At 35.7% G+C, this 17,453-nt stretch overlaps 1 protein-coding gene across 2 annotated transcripts in view; it reads right to left on the reverse strand.

Annotated features, from left to right (window-relative positions):
* Positions 1 to 13,049: 13,049 nt before the first annotated feature.
* The window catches only part of LOC135216906 (innexin inx2-like), a 37,262-nt gene continuing 32,858 nt past the window's right edge, over positions 13,050 to 17,453 (reverse strand). The window contains exons 5-6 of one of the 2 annotated variants that reach the window (XM_064252450.1): positions 16,835 to 16,925; positions 13,050 to 15,082 (exon numbers count right to left, since the gene is read on the reverse strand). In XM_064252450.1, coding sequence (XP_064108520.1) covers positions 16,843 to 16,925 — 83 coding nt within the window. In that variant the 3' untranslated portion in view covers positions 13,050 to 15,082; positions 16,835 to 16,842. Of the gene's footprint in view, positions 16,926 to 17,453 lie in introns of both variants that reach the window. The other variant, XM_064252449.1, reaches the window with a different exon arrangement.

Below are 17,453 nucleotides of genomic sequence, written 5' to 3' on the forward strand. Positions count from 1 at the left end.
ACGATTTCTTTTGAGGTTTTTGTGTCCCTATGTGACTTTGACTTTTCTGTGAGTATGCATTAGGTTTACCCTTGTTATACTTGAATATACCTGGGCTAGGCTTACTCGTTTCATTTGTTTGCCCTTTCTTTGGCATGTTTGGTAACTCCTTTTATAGGCTACATGATTCACCTGGCTACTGTTGTTGTTATGAGTCTTACCTACAATGACATTGGACTGGTAATTGGCAGTTTCTATTGCTCTTGCAATTTCCAGAACTTTTTGCAAATTTAACTTCTTTTCTTGCAGCAACTTCTTTCTAAGCTCTTGCGAGTTACTCCTTACTATAATTTGCTCTATTAACCTGTCTTCTAGATCTCCAAATTCACAAGTTGAAGCTAATTTCTTTAACTTAGTTACAAAAGAATCTATTGTCTCACCTGATTCCTGTGATGCTTCTATGAACTGATAACGTTCAAAGTATTTATTTGCTTGAGGAGCAAAATAATTTGTAAGCCCTTCAATTGCGTCCTGCAATGAATCACCTGTTAAATTCAAAGTATTGAATACTTCCTGAACTTCTAAACCTGCAGTATGAAGTAACAAAGCCTTCTGCTGCTTTTCGTTATTTTTCCCTAGTGCTTCTAAATAAATTTGGAAGCTGCCTATCCACTTTTTCCATCTTGTACCCACTGATTTAGGATCATCACCGAGCTAAAGCTGTCTAACTTTTGGACATCTATCGCATTTTTGCTGTGATACTAAGAGTTTAGGCTAGGCTAGGAATTTGGAAGTTCTTTTTTTTTTTTTTTTTTTTTTTTTACCTTGTAGCTACACTTGCATAGACATACCTTTTGCACTTTTACTCTCTAAACCAACCCTTTTTTTGTGTGTGTTAACGCTCCTGACTTGGCACAAAGCGTTGCTTGGTTTGAGTGTGATGAAGGCATCTAGGTAATTGAGATTCGTTCGTTTCGGGTTAGGACTTCGGATTCACGTTTGGGGTCGTCGTCTTCGCTTCTTGGCTAGGAGATTAGGCGTTGGCTATAGGCTCCATTTGGCTGCTACGAGTTCGTCACCTGCGTCGCCAATGTTTTGTCGTCATTATTTGGGTCTGCTTTAGTTTATATGACCATACGACAATTCTTCACTCTTCACCTGTAGGTAGAGGGAAGATGGTGTTTTAGTATTGGATGTAAATATTCCCATTTCTCGTCGCCAAGTGTTTTGTGTCGTCATTATTTTGGTCTGCTTTTAGTTTTATATGACCATACGACAATTCTTCACTCTTACCTGTAGGTAGAGGGAAAGATGGTGTTTTAGTATTGGATGTAATATTCCATTTCTCGTCGCCAATGTTTGTAGGTTCCTTTATTTTGGGTCCGCTTTATTATAGAACCATACGACAATTCTTAACTCTTACCTGTAGGTAATAAGGAAAAAGATGGTGTTTTGTATTGGATGTAATATTCCAATTTCTCGTGCCGAGGTCCTGTGAAGGGCGATTAATAAAGCAATATTCTTTCTTGCTGGTGTTTATTGGCTTAAACTACATTGAAGAAGGCGGGTAGTTGAATATACAAAATACAATAAGCGTATATATTAGAATCATACAAAACATATGAGCATCGACGCTCTATACACAATAAAGAATCATATCCTGCATACATGAGGTAGAATTTATAAGATCGAAGCCTCTGTGTCGGACTCGATACTAACACAATAATAATTGGTTATACTTATAACATTTACGCATTATGCAACACAGTGCAATAGCTCTGAACTGAACGTGTTCTGCGGAGCTAAGATTTCCCGCGCTCGTTACATAACGTCTTGCATACATAACAGACGCACATACATACACACAGGCATACTTTGCAATATATATATATATATATATATATATATATATAATATATATATATATATTGTATGTGTGGCTATGTGTGTGTTTGTGTGTTCTAATGTGTGCAAGTGGTGTTTGCATGTCAGTATATACTAAAAAGAACTGGTTATTTCCTTTTTAACTGAGTCCGCATGAAAAATTGTGCATTCTTTCCTCTCGAATATTCACATTTCAGCCAAACACAATGGCCCGGAAAGTGTCCCAGTTTATCTCGAAAAAACACTTTTCCCTGACCCTCAGTGATATATATACTCATGACTTAAGTAATATTCAGCGTAAGCCATCGTCACTCGTGGTTTATTCTTGAGGAAAAATGATACCCAGTGACCTATTTTTCACTGTCAACTGTTTCCTGCATATATACTCACTTTTAAAAGGGTAACTTGGGTGGATTTTGCGTTCACAGAGCATACCTAAAACTTAAGTTATTTATTGTTTAGTATATTTTACCAGCGATAATCTTACTGATATTGATTTATTTAAGATATTGTTGGAAGCGAAAATGACAGAATACCGAGAGCAGATAGAATACTGATGGTACTCTGTTCTGACGTACACTTCTCCTTCTTTATATATATCTATTCTATATATAATATATATAATATATATATATATATATATTATATATATATATATACATACTAGTATATGTCTGTATATATGTATATATATCAGCAATGTATTATGAAAGTAGTGATTTTTTTTTTTAAAAGGTTCAGAAATTTCAACCAGTGCCCGGATGGAAAAAATACTTAAAGAGGAGCTAACTAATAAACTTCACCATTTTACATATATGAGTGAACAATTTTCTGTGGAAATAAATTAGCATATTCAACATTAGGCTACATTCCATTTTTATAAAGCCTACGTTATTATTATGCTTTTTTCTATAGAAATACTAATTTCACTTTCACTCTTCGTGAAATCCAATTTTGTAGATGATATACCCAAACGTTAAAATAAATGAAGGTATGTAATGACTGTCATAGATCACATACTATGTCTACTATAAATACAAAATAATTATTGTTGGAAATGCCTATGCCGTCATACGTCATCCATTGTTGTTTAACTTATTGTCGTTGCACCAGTAAAGTAATTTTGCCATGTGCAAATAAAATTATTGAGCGAGTAATGTATCCTAGCCCTGATGACCTCCGGTGAACATAAATAAACATCAGTCTTATTGTATACCTATATATATATATATATATATATATATATATATATATATATATATATATATATATATTGATATATATATATATTGATATATATTGATATGTTGATATGATATTCGACACAACAATATGGGATAACGAAGATAGTTGTATGCTACGAATGGTCCCAGTGCAGTAAAGTTAATATGAAGTTGCTTGTTCTGAAATGGCTCAAGAAGGTCCGGTGAAAATTAGTTTATGTTGATTTACATGAAAAACTATTGCACTTACCCCTTCCTTATTCCATTTTCTGTGAAGAATAATCACTCCGTTTTCTCTTGTCACATACTGAATAGGAGACCCTAAGAAGAAAAGAGGAAGCAAAACCTGAGAGCACAGATATGAATATAATAAAGTGGATTATGGGAATATCGCTCCTTGAGAGATTGGAAAATGACGAAGTAAGAAGGTTAGGCTTAGAAAATAATACAGAGGTGATAAAAGAGGCACGATTTAGACGATATGGGCATGTGTTGAGGATGGATGACGTGAAGGGAGTGAAGAGGGCTTTGGAGGAACCTGTTAGAGAAAGAGGATCGAGAGGGAAACAGAATTAGATGGAGAGATAAAGTAAAGGAAGATATGGAGAGAAGAGGTTTGGTGGAGGAAGATGCCTTTGATAGACGGCAGTGGAGAAGGCTTGCCGATCCTGTTATGTAGGGGATTATATTCTTCTGAGTCCCTTATTTTCAAATGTCCATAAATCAAAGTGCTCCTATTACTTCAAATATTTATAAGCATTCCCATTGGCCGATGAACATTTTTTTTTTATCTTTCCATAAAATCAGTGCTCAGAGAATTATTCTTATCTAAATAATTACCTAAATATTTAAACGTATCCACTTGCTTTACCTTCAATTAGACAATCGTGTGCCTATCCAACACTTATATTCATGATTTCAGTTTTTTCACCATTAATAACCAAACCGACCTTTCGACTTTCATTCACTAGACAATCCGACACTATCTGCGTTTCTGTGGTTCCTTGCAGATCATCAGCAAAATCAAAGTCATGAAGTTTCCCATTTTCTCCCCAGATTATCTATACCTGCATCCGTTTCTCTTTTGACCCTGCTCATAAGGTAATCTACGACTAATACAAACAACAGAGCAGACAGGATGACACCCTGAATCACATCAGACTCAACTTCAAATGGATCACTCAAACACCCACCAACCATCACTTCACAAGATGTGCCCTCATGCATATTCATGATAGACCTTAACCTTTTCCGGTATTCCCCGGGCATAATGCCTCATGAGTTTTCCCATAGTCCGTCTCGAAATACTATCAAAGACCTATTCAAAATCAACAAAACAAAGACTTAACGGAGTTTTCATATCATTAGCTTGCTGCATTAAATGCCTCACAATGAAGATCTGATCACTGCAACCCTACCCCTTTCTAAAACCGGCCTGTTCATCCCTCAGAGTGCCATCAGCCAACCTATTCAGCAATACTGAAAATTTTCAAAGCTACAGATGACAGATTTCCCTCCAATTACTACTCCTACTCGGATATCCTTTCTTTGGAACTTTAATGATCACACCATTCTTCCAACCCGATGGTATTATCCCTGTCATCCACATCTCATTGAATAATATCTTAAAGACTAAATCTTTATCTATCCTCCTCCACTTTAAGCTTTCCCAGTAATAAACCATCCTCTCCTGGTGCCTTACAATTCTTTAATTGTTTTATTACCATGACTACTAGCTGGTCTCACCTTCATCAATATTGAAATCTTCCTGGGCAGGCGGTATATCTTCTAAGGCGACTGGTCTATTAACAACCCTCTCACGGGGCTCTTTTTGTCCATTTCTGAATTCAACAATTTTGGTAAATAAATTACCTTCCATATCCCTGACGTGTATATCCTTACGCTTAACAGCACTGCCACACAGCTCTCCAATTGCTTTATATGCTATCCTTTGACTCTGACCATTTTTATCCATTAATGTTTCAATTTCCGCAAACCTTTTCATTGACAAATCTTTTATCTCTCTTAGTTAATCTTTTAACGTCTGAATCTAAACTCAAGTACTTAATTCTTGCTAATTCAGAATCTTCACCATTAACGAGATGTATCTCACTCCTCACTTTGGCCTTACCTCTTCCTGTGATCATATCAAATGTTTCTCTGATATCCACAACTTTTTCCTTAATCTGAATCTCCTTCTGATTGTACTGTACAACCAGCAGCCTCATGCAAAGCTTTATTCACATTCCCCGGTATCTCATCTACAATCTTCCCTCCCTCCTCCATGTTTTTACCACCAACAACCTGCTTTTTTATTTTATTCTAAATTCCTCCTTTTCCTTCTCCTTCTAACATATCAGTATTGTACCTATCAACACGTTTTGCTTTCTTCTGATTTTTTAGCTTAAGTTTTGTTTTTGCAACACTCCCCGATTATCACGAACATCTAGCAAAGAGCTTCTATGCCTTTTACTAACAGCAGTATGATCAATCAGACTTTTATGTTTTCCACACTGTGACACCCATGTCGTCTTGTGTATGTTGTGATGTTGAAGAAGCGTTCCCCCAGTGACTACGTTACTCCATTCCCACTTACCCTACCATCGACACCCATTTAGCCATACAAGTCTCAAATCCCTCATTCCAGCAGCCCCATTATTGCTGAGGAATCTCCAATACAAATCAAAACATCATGTCCAACAACTCTTCCTATTCTTCCTGTGACTTTTCATAAAGGAGCCTTTCCTTTCATCAGGTGCATCATTATTAGGTGCATAAAACACACACAGACTGGTGTTATCATGATTGACTTGAGCTATGCGTACACTTGAACTATCCCAATCACACAGAACCCTCTCTGCCTTGCATCCCAACAGCAATCTTACTTCCTGACAATGTTTTCCATCCCGTCGGCCAGACGTCAACAAACATAAATTATTCTCATAACCCAATCTTAATAAATCTTCTCTCTGTTACAAAACAAATGTCTAATTCGTAACTTTGAAGAACTGCAACTAATTCATCAATTTTGCTATCCTGATTTAGTCTTCTCACATTCTAGTTGCCAATTTTGAGAGGACTTTTAGCATGAATAAAAGAATTAGGAAACAGTAAGATTCTTAGCACCCTCTGCCCATTTAAGGGCTGCACGGGGCTGGGGGTCATTCCTCTTCTGTCAGAGTCCCTCAAGGTTTCTTTGGCTAACTGCACGAGCACTTCGCCACAGTGTTGGGGCCCGCCGCCGCCCGCCCCCCACACAAATGACGCTTCTGGGTTTATCTGCCTGAGAAGCAAACAGCCCCTTGCTCCCAGGGGCATTGATCTGCGTGGTTGAGGGTAATCACTTCCTCATTAACTATATGCAATGTATAAAGGCACGCTCTATGTATGAATAGATATATATATATATATATTATATATATATATATATATATATATATATATATATCAATTCAAGCTACAAATGTCCTTTAATATCTAAATTCACTTTACCTCCCAAATGATATATTTTCATATATGTACCGAAGGGGAATTTTTTAGTTGATAACAATTTCGTCCCCCCATGGGATCGAACCACCGTCCAAGTGGACGGGGACGAAATCAGGACAGTCAGTGACGCTATCCAATCAGCCAACAGAGACGCATAAGTTCATATCGATTCTGACCTTACAAATCACCCTCGACCTCGGTGCTTTCGTAATTAGAATCGATATGGAACCCGTCTACCATGTTAGCCAATTCGAGCGTTTGACAGCACGTAGCCTTTTGTTATGTGATAATTATTCATATATATATATATATATATATATATATATATATATATATATATATATATATATATATGTGTGTGTGTGTGTGTGTATGTGTGTGTGTGTGTGTATATATAATATATATATATATATAATATATAATATATATATATATATATATATATATATATATATATATATATATATATATATATATATATATATATCTATATATATATATATACTCTATATATATATATATATTATACATTATTGTATGTGTAATATGCTGTATTCATTAATTCAAAAAAAAAAAAAAAGATTCCGATAACTTTGAATTATGTTACTAATTTGCCTCTCTACAGGCGAAGATAAAATATGTGCCTTTTAAACAAAGGAGGCCAGATAATGTATATTGTAAGGGGGAAAAAGTTGAGTTGCGTGCAACCAGTGGTTCTGGCCCACTTTAACCTTTTCACTATGTTTCATTCATCTTCTCTTTCCGTACTTCGGCTAAAATACTTTTATCACTACGGCCGGCTGTTGGCTCTTTTACCTATCGCTCAGAATACTTGACTGGTTTCGTATCATGAGCCATATCTTTAATGATATTCAGTGTCAAAATAGAGGCTAAAGCGTACTTTTTTTTTATGCGAGAGAGATATGTCAATTCTCAAATATGGTGTATTATAACAATGTCTTCACAGATAACATTAACACCCTCGTTTTGTCATAGCAGCTGACTTCATCTTTTGTTACATTGTGCTACATAAGCAACATTAAAAAAATTTTAATGTTGTCCTAATTAATTAGACGTTAAAATATGATAACATATAATCGTACTGCTTTATGAAAATTAGGAAAAAGCTTCTTTTAAACACACTAAGGAATGAGTATGAGCAGAATTAAAACATCTGCCATACGAGAACATGAGATAATTCTGGTGACTGAAATAAGAACATAATCAGAATCTAATGATGAAGCAAAGTTGTAATCGAATAATGCAGACTTTGTATTAAAGGCTGACCAATACGTATTTAGAAAGTTTAGACTACCATGTAGGGAAAAAATCCAGTTACCCTCAAGATAAAATGCTTCACGGGAAGCTTAAGGGCGAGGCATTGAAAACATTTTGGATTGTAATTGCTAAATAGATAAACACCTGGAAAATTTTAGGTAAGCAATACTTAAAACAAACTCTAAGAATTAGTGAACCAAGACTAATCTATGATTCTTTCTTTTCTTTGAATGAAACTGAAATTTTTTAGAAAGGCATCTCATGGTAATGTGAAAGAATCAAATCATTTTAACATATGTATATATATATATATATATATATATATATATATATATATATATATATAACTATATATATATATATATATATATATATATATATATATATATATATATATATATATATATATATATGTCTTATGACAAACAGTTTATCACCTTTCAAATTAGGAGTCCGATTGGTAGCACCTTATTTAACTAACTTTACTAATACAAAGATAAAATAAAACCATTATCAACTGCTGATGCATATGATATAATGGTAGTGGTAAGGATAAAAATGAGGTTAGTTCAGAAACAAAAATAGATATTATGGGACATTCACATAGGCTACTTAGATTATAGGGTAACTCCCTAATAACGAGAGATATATAATGTAAATTATTACTGGCAGATTCTCCTCTCTAGATCATCCTCATATTATGATTATGCACGACATCACGAAAACTTCGTGTTGACTACAGGACTCTAAAGAAGCGTTCATTGGCACCCACCGAGAGAGAAGAATAGTTTACAGGAAAATCTTCGATATTATTTATCAGACGATCGCATTTGAATAATTTCCATGAATATAAATGCCGGAGCAAGCAAGAATCAATGTAGCCTTTAATAGAAGCAGTTATCTCATGCATGATATTATAGAATGAGGAGAGGACGGGGGGTGGGGGGGGGGGGGGGGGGGTGGGGGGGGGGGGGGGGGGGGGGGTGGGGGGGGGGGGGGGGGGGGGGGGAGGGGGAGGAGGGGGGGAGGAGGAGGTGAGGAGGGGAGGGGTGGGGGTAGAGGGGGGGATAAGAAGGGGGAGAGGGGCAGGAGGAGACGGGGCAGGCTCAAGGAAGAGCGCTTAACTTCTTTTTCAGACTCTCTGGATTGAGGAAATGTGGTTCAAGTGGAGCCGACCAAAATGCAAGCTGGCTTGTTTAGTCCCAAGATTAGGGGGTGATAGATGCACCGCCGGTTTTGTTTTTCATCAGCGTTATTTCCACATGCCTGGCATGAAAGCGAGAGAGACTGGGCCAGTTCATCTTTTTTACCTTCTTTATATTTACTGCGTATTCGTCTTCTTCTACTTCTTCTTCTTCTTCTTCTCCTTCTGGCCAAGAAGAGTGACCATTTGTGACTACTTTATAAATGGTAATGACTTTTATCAGTTTGATATTGTAACCACTTTTCGTTACGGCGCTGCATAACCGAAAAGTTCCAGTGCGAGGTCATCCATCAGACTTTCATATATCATTGATTATAAATACCGGTACTATTTTTCATGAAATTGTAACAAAGTTAAATCTTAAAAAGAAAAAAAAAAGTAGAAATGGCATTTGAGCACAGGTGAAATTCTTTAGGGTCCTTTTGTTTCCTCTGCACTGGCTTCCCCGTGTCACCGAATTTGCTTTGACCTCATTTTTCCCTCGTGCAATCAAGCTGGATGATGTAAAACCGTTCCAGTCTGTCTGTAAAAATAACTCGGAAATCTTTTCATGGATTTTAACAAGATTTTTTGGGAGGGTGGGCCATATATGGACCAAGAGGGAGTTGGCAGGATTTTTTTCCTGGATTTGGATCCTGATGCGAATGTATGATTTGTTTTCGATTTTAGTTGTTCTTGCAATGAGAGTGAATATTTTGTTCTGTTTATTCATAATCATTTTTATTTTATATTTACTAGCTGTAATATGATATTTTTAATACCGTTCAAAATTTTGTACTGACAGGGCATCTATGCATATTGGTTATATACATTTTAGGAAATATTGTCGTACAGAGGATTTCCAACTTGGTTGTTTATTATAGAACTCGATATTTTTCCTAGACTGAACATCGGGAGCCTGTGGCTGAATTTTTCCCTTTCTGAAGACGAACACTTATTTTCAGATGACGGTTATTTAAATACAATGATAACAGGAAACATTTACACAACGATATTAAGTAAAGCGGTAGGATGAATTATCTCAAAATAAAAATGTTTTCGCTTCTTGATGAGTATCATTTGAGTATTCTTCTGAACCTTCTGAATACTGTTGACGAGGCCAGAATTCCTCTTTGCAGCGGCTGTTTCTGTGGACATTGCTATTCAACAAATTTTAGGCTGAAGGATGTTTGCTGAGTACTCTCTTATTCCAACAATATAGGACTGTAGTATGTTTCTTCCTGTCTTCGATGTATTCGTTCCAGTCGCTATTATAATACTTTTCTGGTATCGTTGTCTATGCTATTGACTAGAGTACCTCTAAATGGCGATTACAGTTTGTTGGTTCCATGTACTTAAGAAAAAAACCATATTAAGACTTTTAGTTTTGAATTCTTTTTCACATTGAAAGGTGAAAAACAACATAAATTTCCAATATTATTTCATTCTTTACACGATCACGATAAAACTTAAAAAGACAGGTACTTGGCCAAACATTGCAAATGACTGAGATATATTAAAGTTAACAGTGTTAAACAGTGTAATAGTAAACTTAGTAATCTGCCATCCTGAATATATATTTATCTATCTGTCATAATTTATAAATTAGGTACTTTAAATTTCCTTTCATTTTTATCAATCATCTTCCAAGTTTTCTAAAACAAACCTTGATCTTATTTTCGTGCTCCATGTATTCTGAGACTCAAGTTTCTTTTCTTACTATCACAATTATTTTGAGATTCTCCTTTCTCTCCCTGCAATTATAATTACTTCCATGCAATGACATGGATCAACTCATCCCATTCTTCACCAAGCCCACTATATTTTGCTGTTGCATCTTCCATATTTCGATTTATCGTGACATACTTACTCTTATTACCATGTATTCTTCCTTTTTACCTCTTGCAAACAATATCATTCTATTCCAATAGTTCCAGCAGTTTCGCTTTACAATTTTCAGTCAGTTCTCTTTCGTATGTAAACTTCAGCCATCAATAATGCCCCATTTTCATAATTTACATCTTCCTCCATGGAGGGATGCAGGTTTCTTCGATGCCAGAGACAATAAAAATGTCAAGGCAGTTTTCATACTCAGCTCCACTCCCATAGCTTATTGCTGATTATGAAGCGCCAATAGTCTGGATTGCAGATGCATTTATACTCTACCTATTAAAGGGTTGGGGCCTTATTGATTAAATATCCATTATTGACCGACGAATCTACTAATCTGATACCAATGTTAAACACGCAGAGGTGAACCGATGACTCATCATGGAATCAGACAAGCATCTCCTGGAAATACTGATTCAGAAAAGGATGTTAGGTTGAACCACTTTTACTAACACAGCCTCTGTAACAATCCTCGTCTCATTTTTCATAGTAATTTCGCTTTCAAAACTTTAATTCCAGTTTCAGGACATACTTGAATATTACTTTCGAGGAAAGGCAGGAGAGCAAGACGACCGATTAGTAGTTGTATAAAGTGAACTCGGATAATGGTAATTTGATAGCATAACTAACAACTGTTCTACTAAATAAAAAAGAAAAAAAAAAAGTCAAAGTGGCGGATAGAAAGACAAAAAAGGCCTCCGACGCATTAAATACTGACAACCTTTTGCAGTTCAACTTGACTTCAGACGTTATTGGAACCTCTTCCTAAGGGTTCATTGGTAACAGAGCCCATGCGGGGCTCGTAATTCGATATAGCTCAGGCGGCAAAAGGGAAGGGCCTCTGTAGGGTGATGGCTTTGGACATTTAATAATGGGGCATGGCCAAAGGCAGCGTTACGACACCAGTTTCGTAGCAGCGGTTCATAATTCTAGTTTGTTGGCCGCACTGAGGCTTCAATATACTTTAAGTCGGGGGGATGTAGGCACCACAAGAAAGCAATGTTCAGCCACATTTCACTCAAACAGTTAGAAGGTATTTGAGGAATAAAATGGAGTCAATAAGGCACTCACATCACCATCTTATATGTATATAGAAGTCGAAGTACAGAAGGCACCCCACCGCACCACAACATCCTGAGAGAATCACCTAATATGGGTGAAGAAACTCAAAGTAGGAAGTTATTAAGAAAAAGTATTTGAGATTATGAAATGGCTCCGGGTAAATGGACTGAAGACATCTTTGCTGACAAAACCCTAAAGAACTCTACTTACAGTAGGCAGAAAAAATCTATAAAAAGGTGAAAAACAAATCACACACAGACACATATACATTTTATACACACAGGCGCACGCGCCTACAGAGCGTGCTCGCACTGTGTGTATAAAATATAATCCTTTATTTTTTTATTCATCATTAGTATGCAATTGCACAGACATTGACATACACATCTTCATGTTAATCACGTCATGCGAACTGAACACGTCTAAGAACCTAACCTGCCCTTTACGTCAGTTTAAAGGTTAAACGAATCCCTTTTCTTTTCGTGTGTGAACCTGTAGTACAGCGTTCCATCTATCATTCACAGCCATTGCTGCCTGTATCTCCCATTCACGTGTCACTCGCCCCTTGTCTTGCTGCTCTCGACAGCCCTTGAAGGATTGCTGCTCAACGTATATACGCTTAGGTAATTCATCATCGTATGACACTGATGTATAGGGGACTAAATTGAGTCCTCGGTGGAGTTTTACATATTGAGTTTCAGTAGGGATACTTCCATCATTTTGTGTCCCGCACTCTGGTGCTTTATTTTGATCTATCTACATAACTTACTCTTTATTCTACTTGTGCATTGATATTGCACTGTTGCAGAACAGTATTCATAATTTTTGATGTAGAGGTTACATGAATAATACATATAATGCCTTGATGAGGGTTATATGTTACCTTCAGATTGTGAATTAAATCAAACGAAAAATTTCTCGAGAGAAATAAAATTTATCACACCTCGTAAGTCCTTATGATGACTAGATGTTAATCCATCGGGAAGAAATGAGGAAATGAAAGGCCAAACAGAAAGCCTCTCATTTTAGGTATTTGAATCGGAGGAAATAAAGTTTCTGGATACAATATAAGCTTATCTTTTATTCATCATCATCGTAGAATAGACTTACAAATCAATAAATCCGACGAACTTCTAAAACGAAGTTTGTGAGAGAGGAATTAAGAAGGATTACCATAAGTGATTGAGGAGGTATGATATTACTGGATATCACTAATCCTAACAAAATGTGTACACATGAAGGTATGATAATAATGCATGTAAATCCACTTCTGACATCAAAGGAAGTAACATGCTATTCTACCCCAGAAGTGTCAGTAACTGTAATAGCCCTCCTAAATACATCAATAAATATCTAAAAACGAAAATCATATAAATCAAGTTTCTCTTTACACACTGACAATGCCTCCTTTTCAAGATTTAACAAAAAAAGACCGAATCTCCACAACCTGGTAGACAGATATTTCCCCACCCCCTCAAAAAAAAAAAAAAAAAAAAAAGCAAAATTAACAGCAATATTAATGCTACTCCCTCGAATAATTTTGCTTATATGATATATCACTCACAAAGAAATAAAAAGTACATTCAAATAGTATTTAAAATTAGAGGATTTACTTGAAATTCATATATCAAACAAATAATAAATTCCTAAACATTTGAAACATTGCGTTACTACCCACAAATGCTGCATGACCTGCTGATTATACGGGGCCACGTTCAAAGGATATAAAAAATCTCCTGAACCATTATACAGAACCATCTACTAATACATAACACAAAGAGCATTAGCATACGGCTGCCGACTCTCAATATCCCTAAAGTTAGGCCACACTGTCAACTTCACCACAGGAATGAAAATGTTAAGACGGATAATTCTTCATCAAAGCACGAGTCATTTCGTGTTTATTCTGGTACTGAAATTCCTGTGGTCACCTACAAAGCAGAGAAAAATCGCTTAATTCCTCTGTCCGTGGGTCATGAGAATGCAATCCCTCTGCTTCATTTGAAATAAGCTAAGCAATATTCTCTTAATCCAGAACCACTAATGGAACAATGAACCCACTTCTCTGTTAATATCTGTCATGACGGTCGGAAGGATTTCGGTTTGTTTCATTTACAGTTACGCTGTTAGTGCAGGTAAGGTAAAAATCCATTCCTATGTGTTCCAGCTTTCTTCAAAATATATTCGCAAAATTCAGGAGGAAACGTTTGATGTGAAAGGAAATAATTAGATCGTAGTATGACATCAATCTTATTGGGGATAGTAAGAATTCATACAATACCATAGAAGTAATTTTTTTCACTACAATATATTTTTATGTGTTTCAACAGAATTAAGCATGTTCATAGTTTAAATTCACTAGAATTAAGCATGACCATAATTTAAAGACAAAAATATGACTAGTTACAAACGTCTAGACAAAATACTGAAATATTGAAATGAAATGCGTTTTTTCTTGACCATCTAACCTTTTTGCTTAGAATGAAGATGCAGCACTAATGAATATTTAAGGAGGTTTTATTAGTTCATCAGCTTGATTGACTTGAATGAAATCTGCCACAGAAAAATCAAATACTATTGAGGAACAAGATAAAACTCCCAACATCTTAGTGTGGCATTACAGTGATGTCATAAATAAATAATATCAGATTAACACTGAGATATTACAGAACCTTCTTACGTTGTCTGAATAACGATCATAAAATGAACAGAGCCTATTTCCACTCGTATGAAGACATGCTTTGGCAATAAACATATTTTCGCAGGAGCTTGCTAAAGAAAAATCAAAGCACACTTCACTTATTGATTCCTCTGTGTTCATTCAAAATCATTCATCCAATACTGTCTTCCAGTAAATAAGCTTAAATACTGGGGAAAACAAGGCCGGTTATTGTTATTAACCGTATTCGCATCCTGGCTTAACCGGAGATGTTGCTTTACATATATATATACAAGTAATTTTCTTGGCAATCTTCATTATGGGGACACCACGCTACCTCTCACTTCATGAGGATAATATTTGGAACTGCTTCTGGTCACAAAATTCTGATTACCCCTTTAGGCTTCGAAGACTAATCATTTGTTTCCTTCACGGCTTAAAAGTAAAAGAAACCAATATTATTAATGGAAATAAGGCCTCCATTTAGCAACTAAGCACTCAATACTAAGAAAGGGTTTACGCTAACGTCACAGTATCACTACCAATCCTACTATGTAAGCGTGTCTAAGAGCACCAATACAAGGGTTATACTTAAGTACAATTTTCTGCCTTACAATTAAAGTGGACAAGATAAGATCACAAGATGTGAAAACAACTTCACGGGCAAACATAACCCATAACGACGAAGGTTAGTTGCCTTGGCATCGTACACAAAGGATAAAAGTGGAAATAAATGAAACTGCAAAGGAAACTAAATTCAGTGTATATAATGATTTACATCGTAAATCATATATATTGATCTTAAAGAATTTTCTTAAGGCTTCTAGAAAATATCAGAAACTCTTTTCCTACATCAAAGTAAATCGGCCTCTCAAATTCATTATTTCCTTTACTAATTATCCTCATCACAAATGTAAATTTACTATGAGACATGATAAATCACATTCACTTTCCTCTAACGCGTACTGTTTTATACAGTCCTGTCTTATTCTTTTATTCACGTTAACACATCAATAATAATTTGCAAATTTGTTCACTACAAACTTCATGGGCCTTAAGAATGTACGAAGCATTCTATTGCAAAACAACCATTGCATCATCGCTTGAAATCAAACCTCATTAACAATTTTGGTTGATGAAATCGCCTTTACTCACGTAGAAGCCCAATGTCAACGATTTCATGATTATTATCTTTATTTTTGTCATAGCAGGTGAACGTAGTTACAATGCAATTTTTAGCTTTGCCATAGGAATAAGATAGTTTCTTTTTTAGCCAGAGTCTATCGAAAAATTTCCTGCCAGTGACATGAAACTTGTTATTCTTAAATCGCAGTAAAAAATTATGGGCAATTCCGTTCGGGAATTGCAAATGACATAATGCCCGCCATTGTTGTAAGATGGATATTATGATTTCTATTTCCAGTGAAACTGAAGTCATTCCTAATTCCCTCATTGACATGAGACATACACATTCCCTTATTATAATAAGTGATGCAACTTTCTACCTTTCTATAAGTCCGACGTAATTTCCCTCATTGTCATGAGGCATCGTGTAAATTCCTCTCGCTACCATTTAGTCGTGATGAATATGCAGTTCTTACCCGAATTATTCTATTCCAAAGGGAGCTTGCATGTCGGCTCCTTTGAGTGGACGCATTATTAAATTCAGCTCAGGTTCTCATTACCAGTATTTCCTGCCATCACTCCCTGAATTTAAGATTGTTGCATTCTTCAACATTTGCTAATGGTTTGTAACAAAGAAGATTGGTTCCACAATGCATTTAATTGACCTTTCCTTTATAATTCTCTCCTCGTCTTTTCGATATCGGTTTACGTTCAGATGTCGTCATTATAATTCTTCCATTTCCCTGTTCAAGCTTTTGTTCGTGCCACAAAAAATCCCTCATTGTAGAACAGGTGCCGCGTCAGATCTTCATTTCTAACTAATCGAAGAAATCTCAAAGTATATTTTGTTTATATCAAACCACATAGCTTAACATTGTGCCAAATACCCATTCAAATATTGTTCTAAGAGATGTTATAAAGAAAGTGACTTCGGTAACATACAACCGAAGGTTCATTGATTGACCTTAAAACAAATTGTATACATTTCTTACTAAAAAAAAATATTAAAGCAAAACCTCCACATAGCCTCAAATTAAGTTGCTTCCTAAACACGTTCGTTACCTGTCAATTCATGACTGATGAACCTTATTAGTTATCTTTGGAGCCAGAGCACTGATGAAGTCCTTAAAAACGAATGGGTCCATATTCTTAGCTGAAATAAATAACAGACACTTGTGTTATCAATTAATGGAAATAGAGGCCGTCACACAAAAGGCTACATAAAATAAATATTAACCTCCTACTTGAAAGGAACTGATAGCGCCAAAGAATAATAACCGAGTAAATAGAACTTATTCGGTGTTTCTTACTGCGCACTAATTAAATTCCTGACTAACGTCTTCAAGTTACAGTAAACTTTCTAACGTATAAGGCAAAGGGACCAGATTAACGGGAGCAAATTATACGGCAAAATTGAATATTAATGAGTAAGCGAAAGTAATGGATTGGTTGTTTGAATAAATAACAAATCTAATCTGTTTCTCTTTGCCATTCATTTTCTACTACGTTCTTTCAATCATAGTGATGGAGACTATTTTGTAGCTGATTTCCTATTATGTTAATCGAGTGGGGAAGTTCTTAGAAAAATGTCTTATTTTATTGCAAATAATAATACCTACTTGGTGATAAATTCCAATTAATTTCGCTCCGTTACTAATTACTCTTAGTGCCACATCAAACT

This window comes from Macrobrachium nipponense, chromosome 6, assembly GCF_015104395.2.
Source record: "Macrobrachium nipponense isolate FS-2020 chromosome 6, ASM1510439v2, whole genome shotgun sequence".
In the NCBI taxonomy this organism is placed as follows: domain Eukaryota; kingdom Metazoa; phylum Arthropoda; class Malacostraca; order Decapoda; family Palaemonidae; genus Macrobrachium; species Macrobrachium nipponense.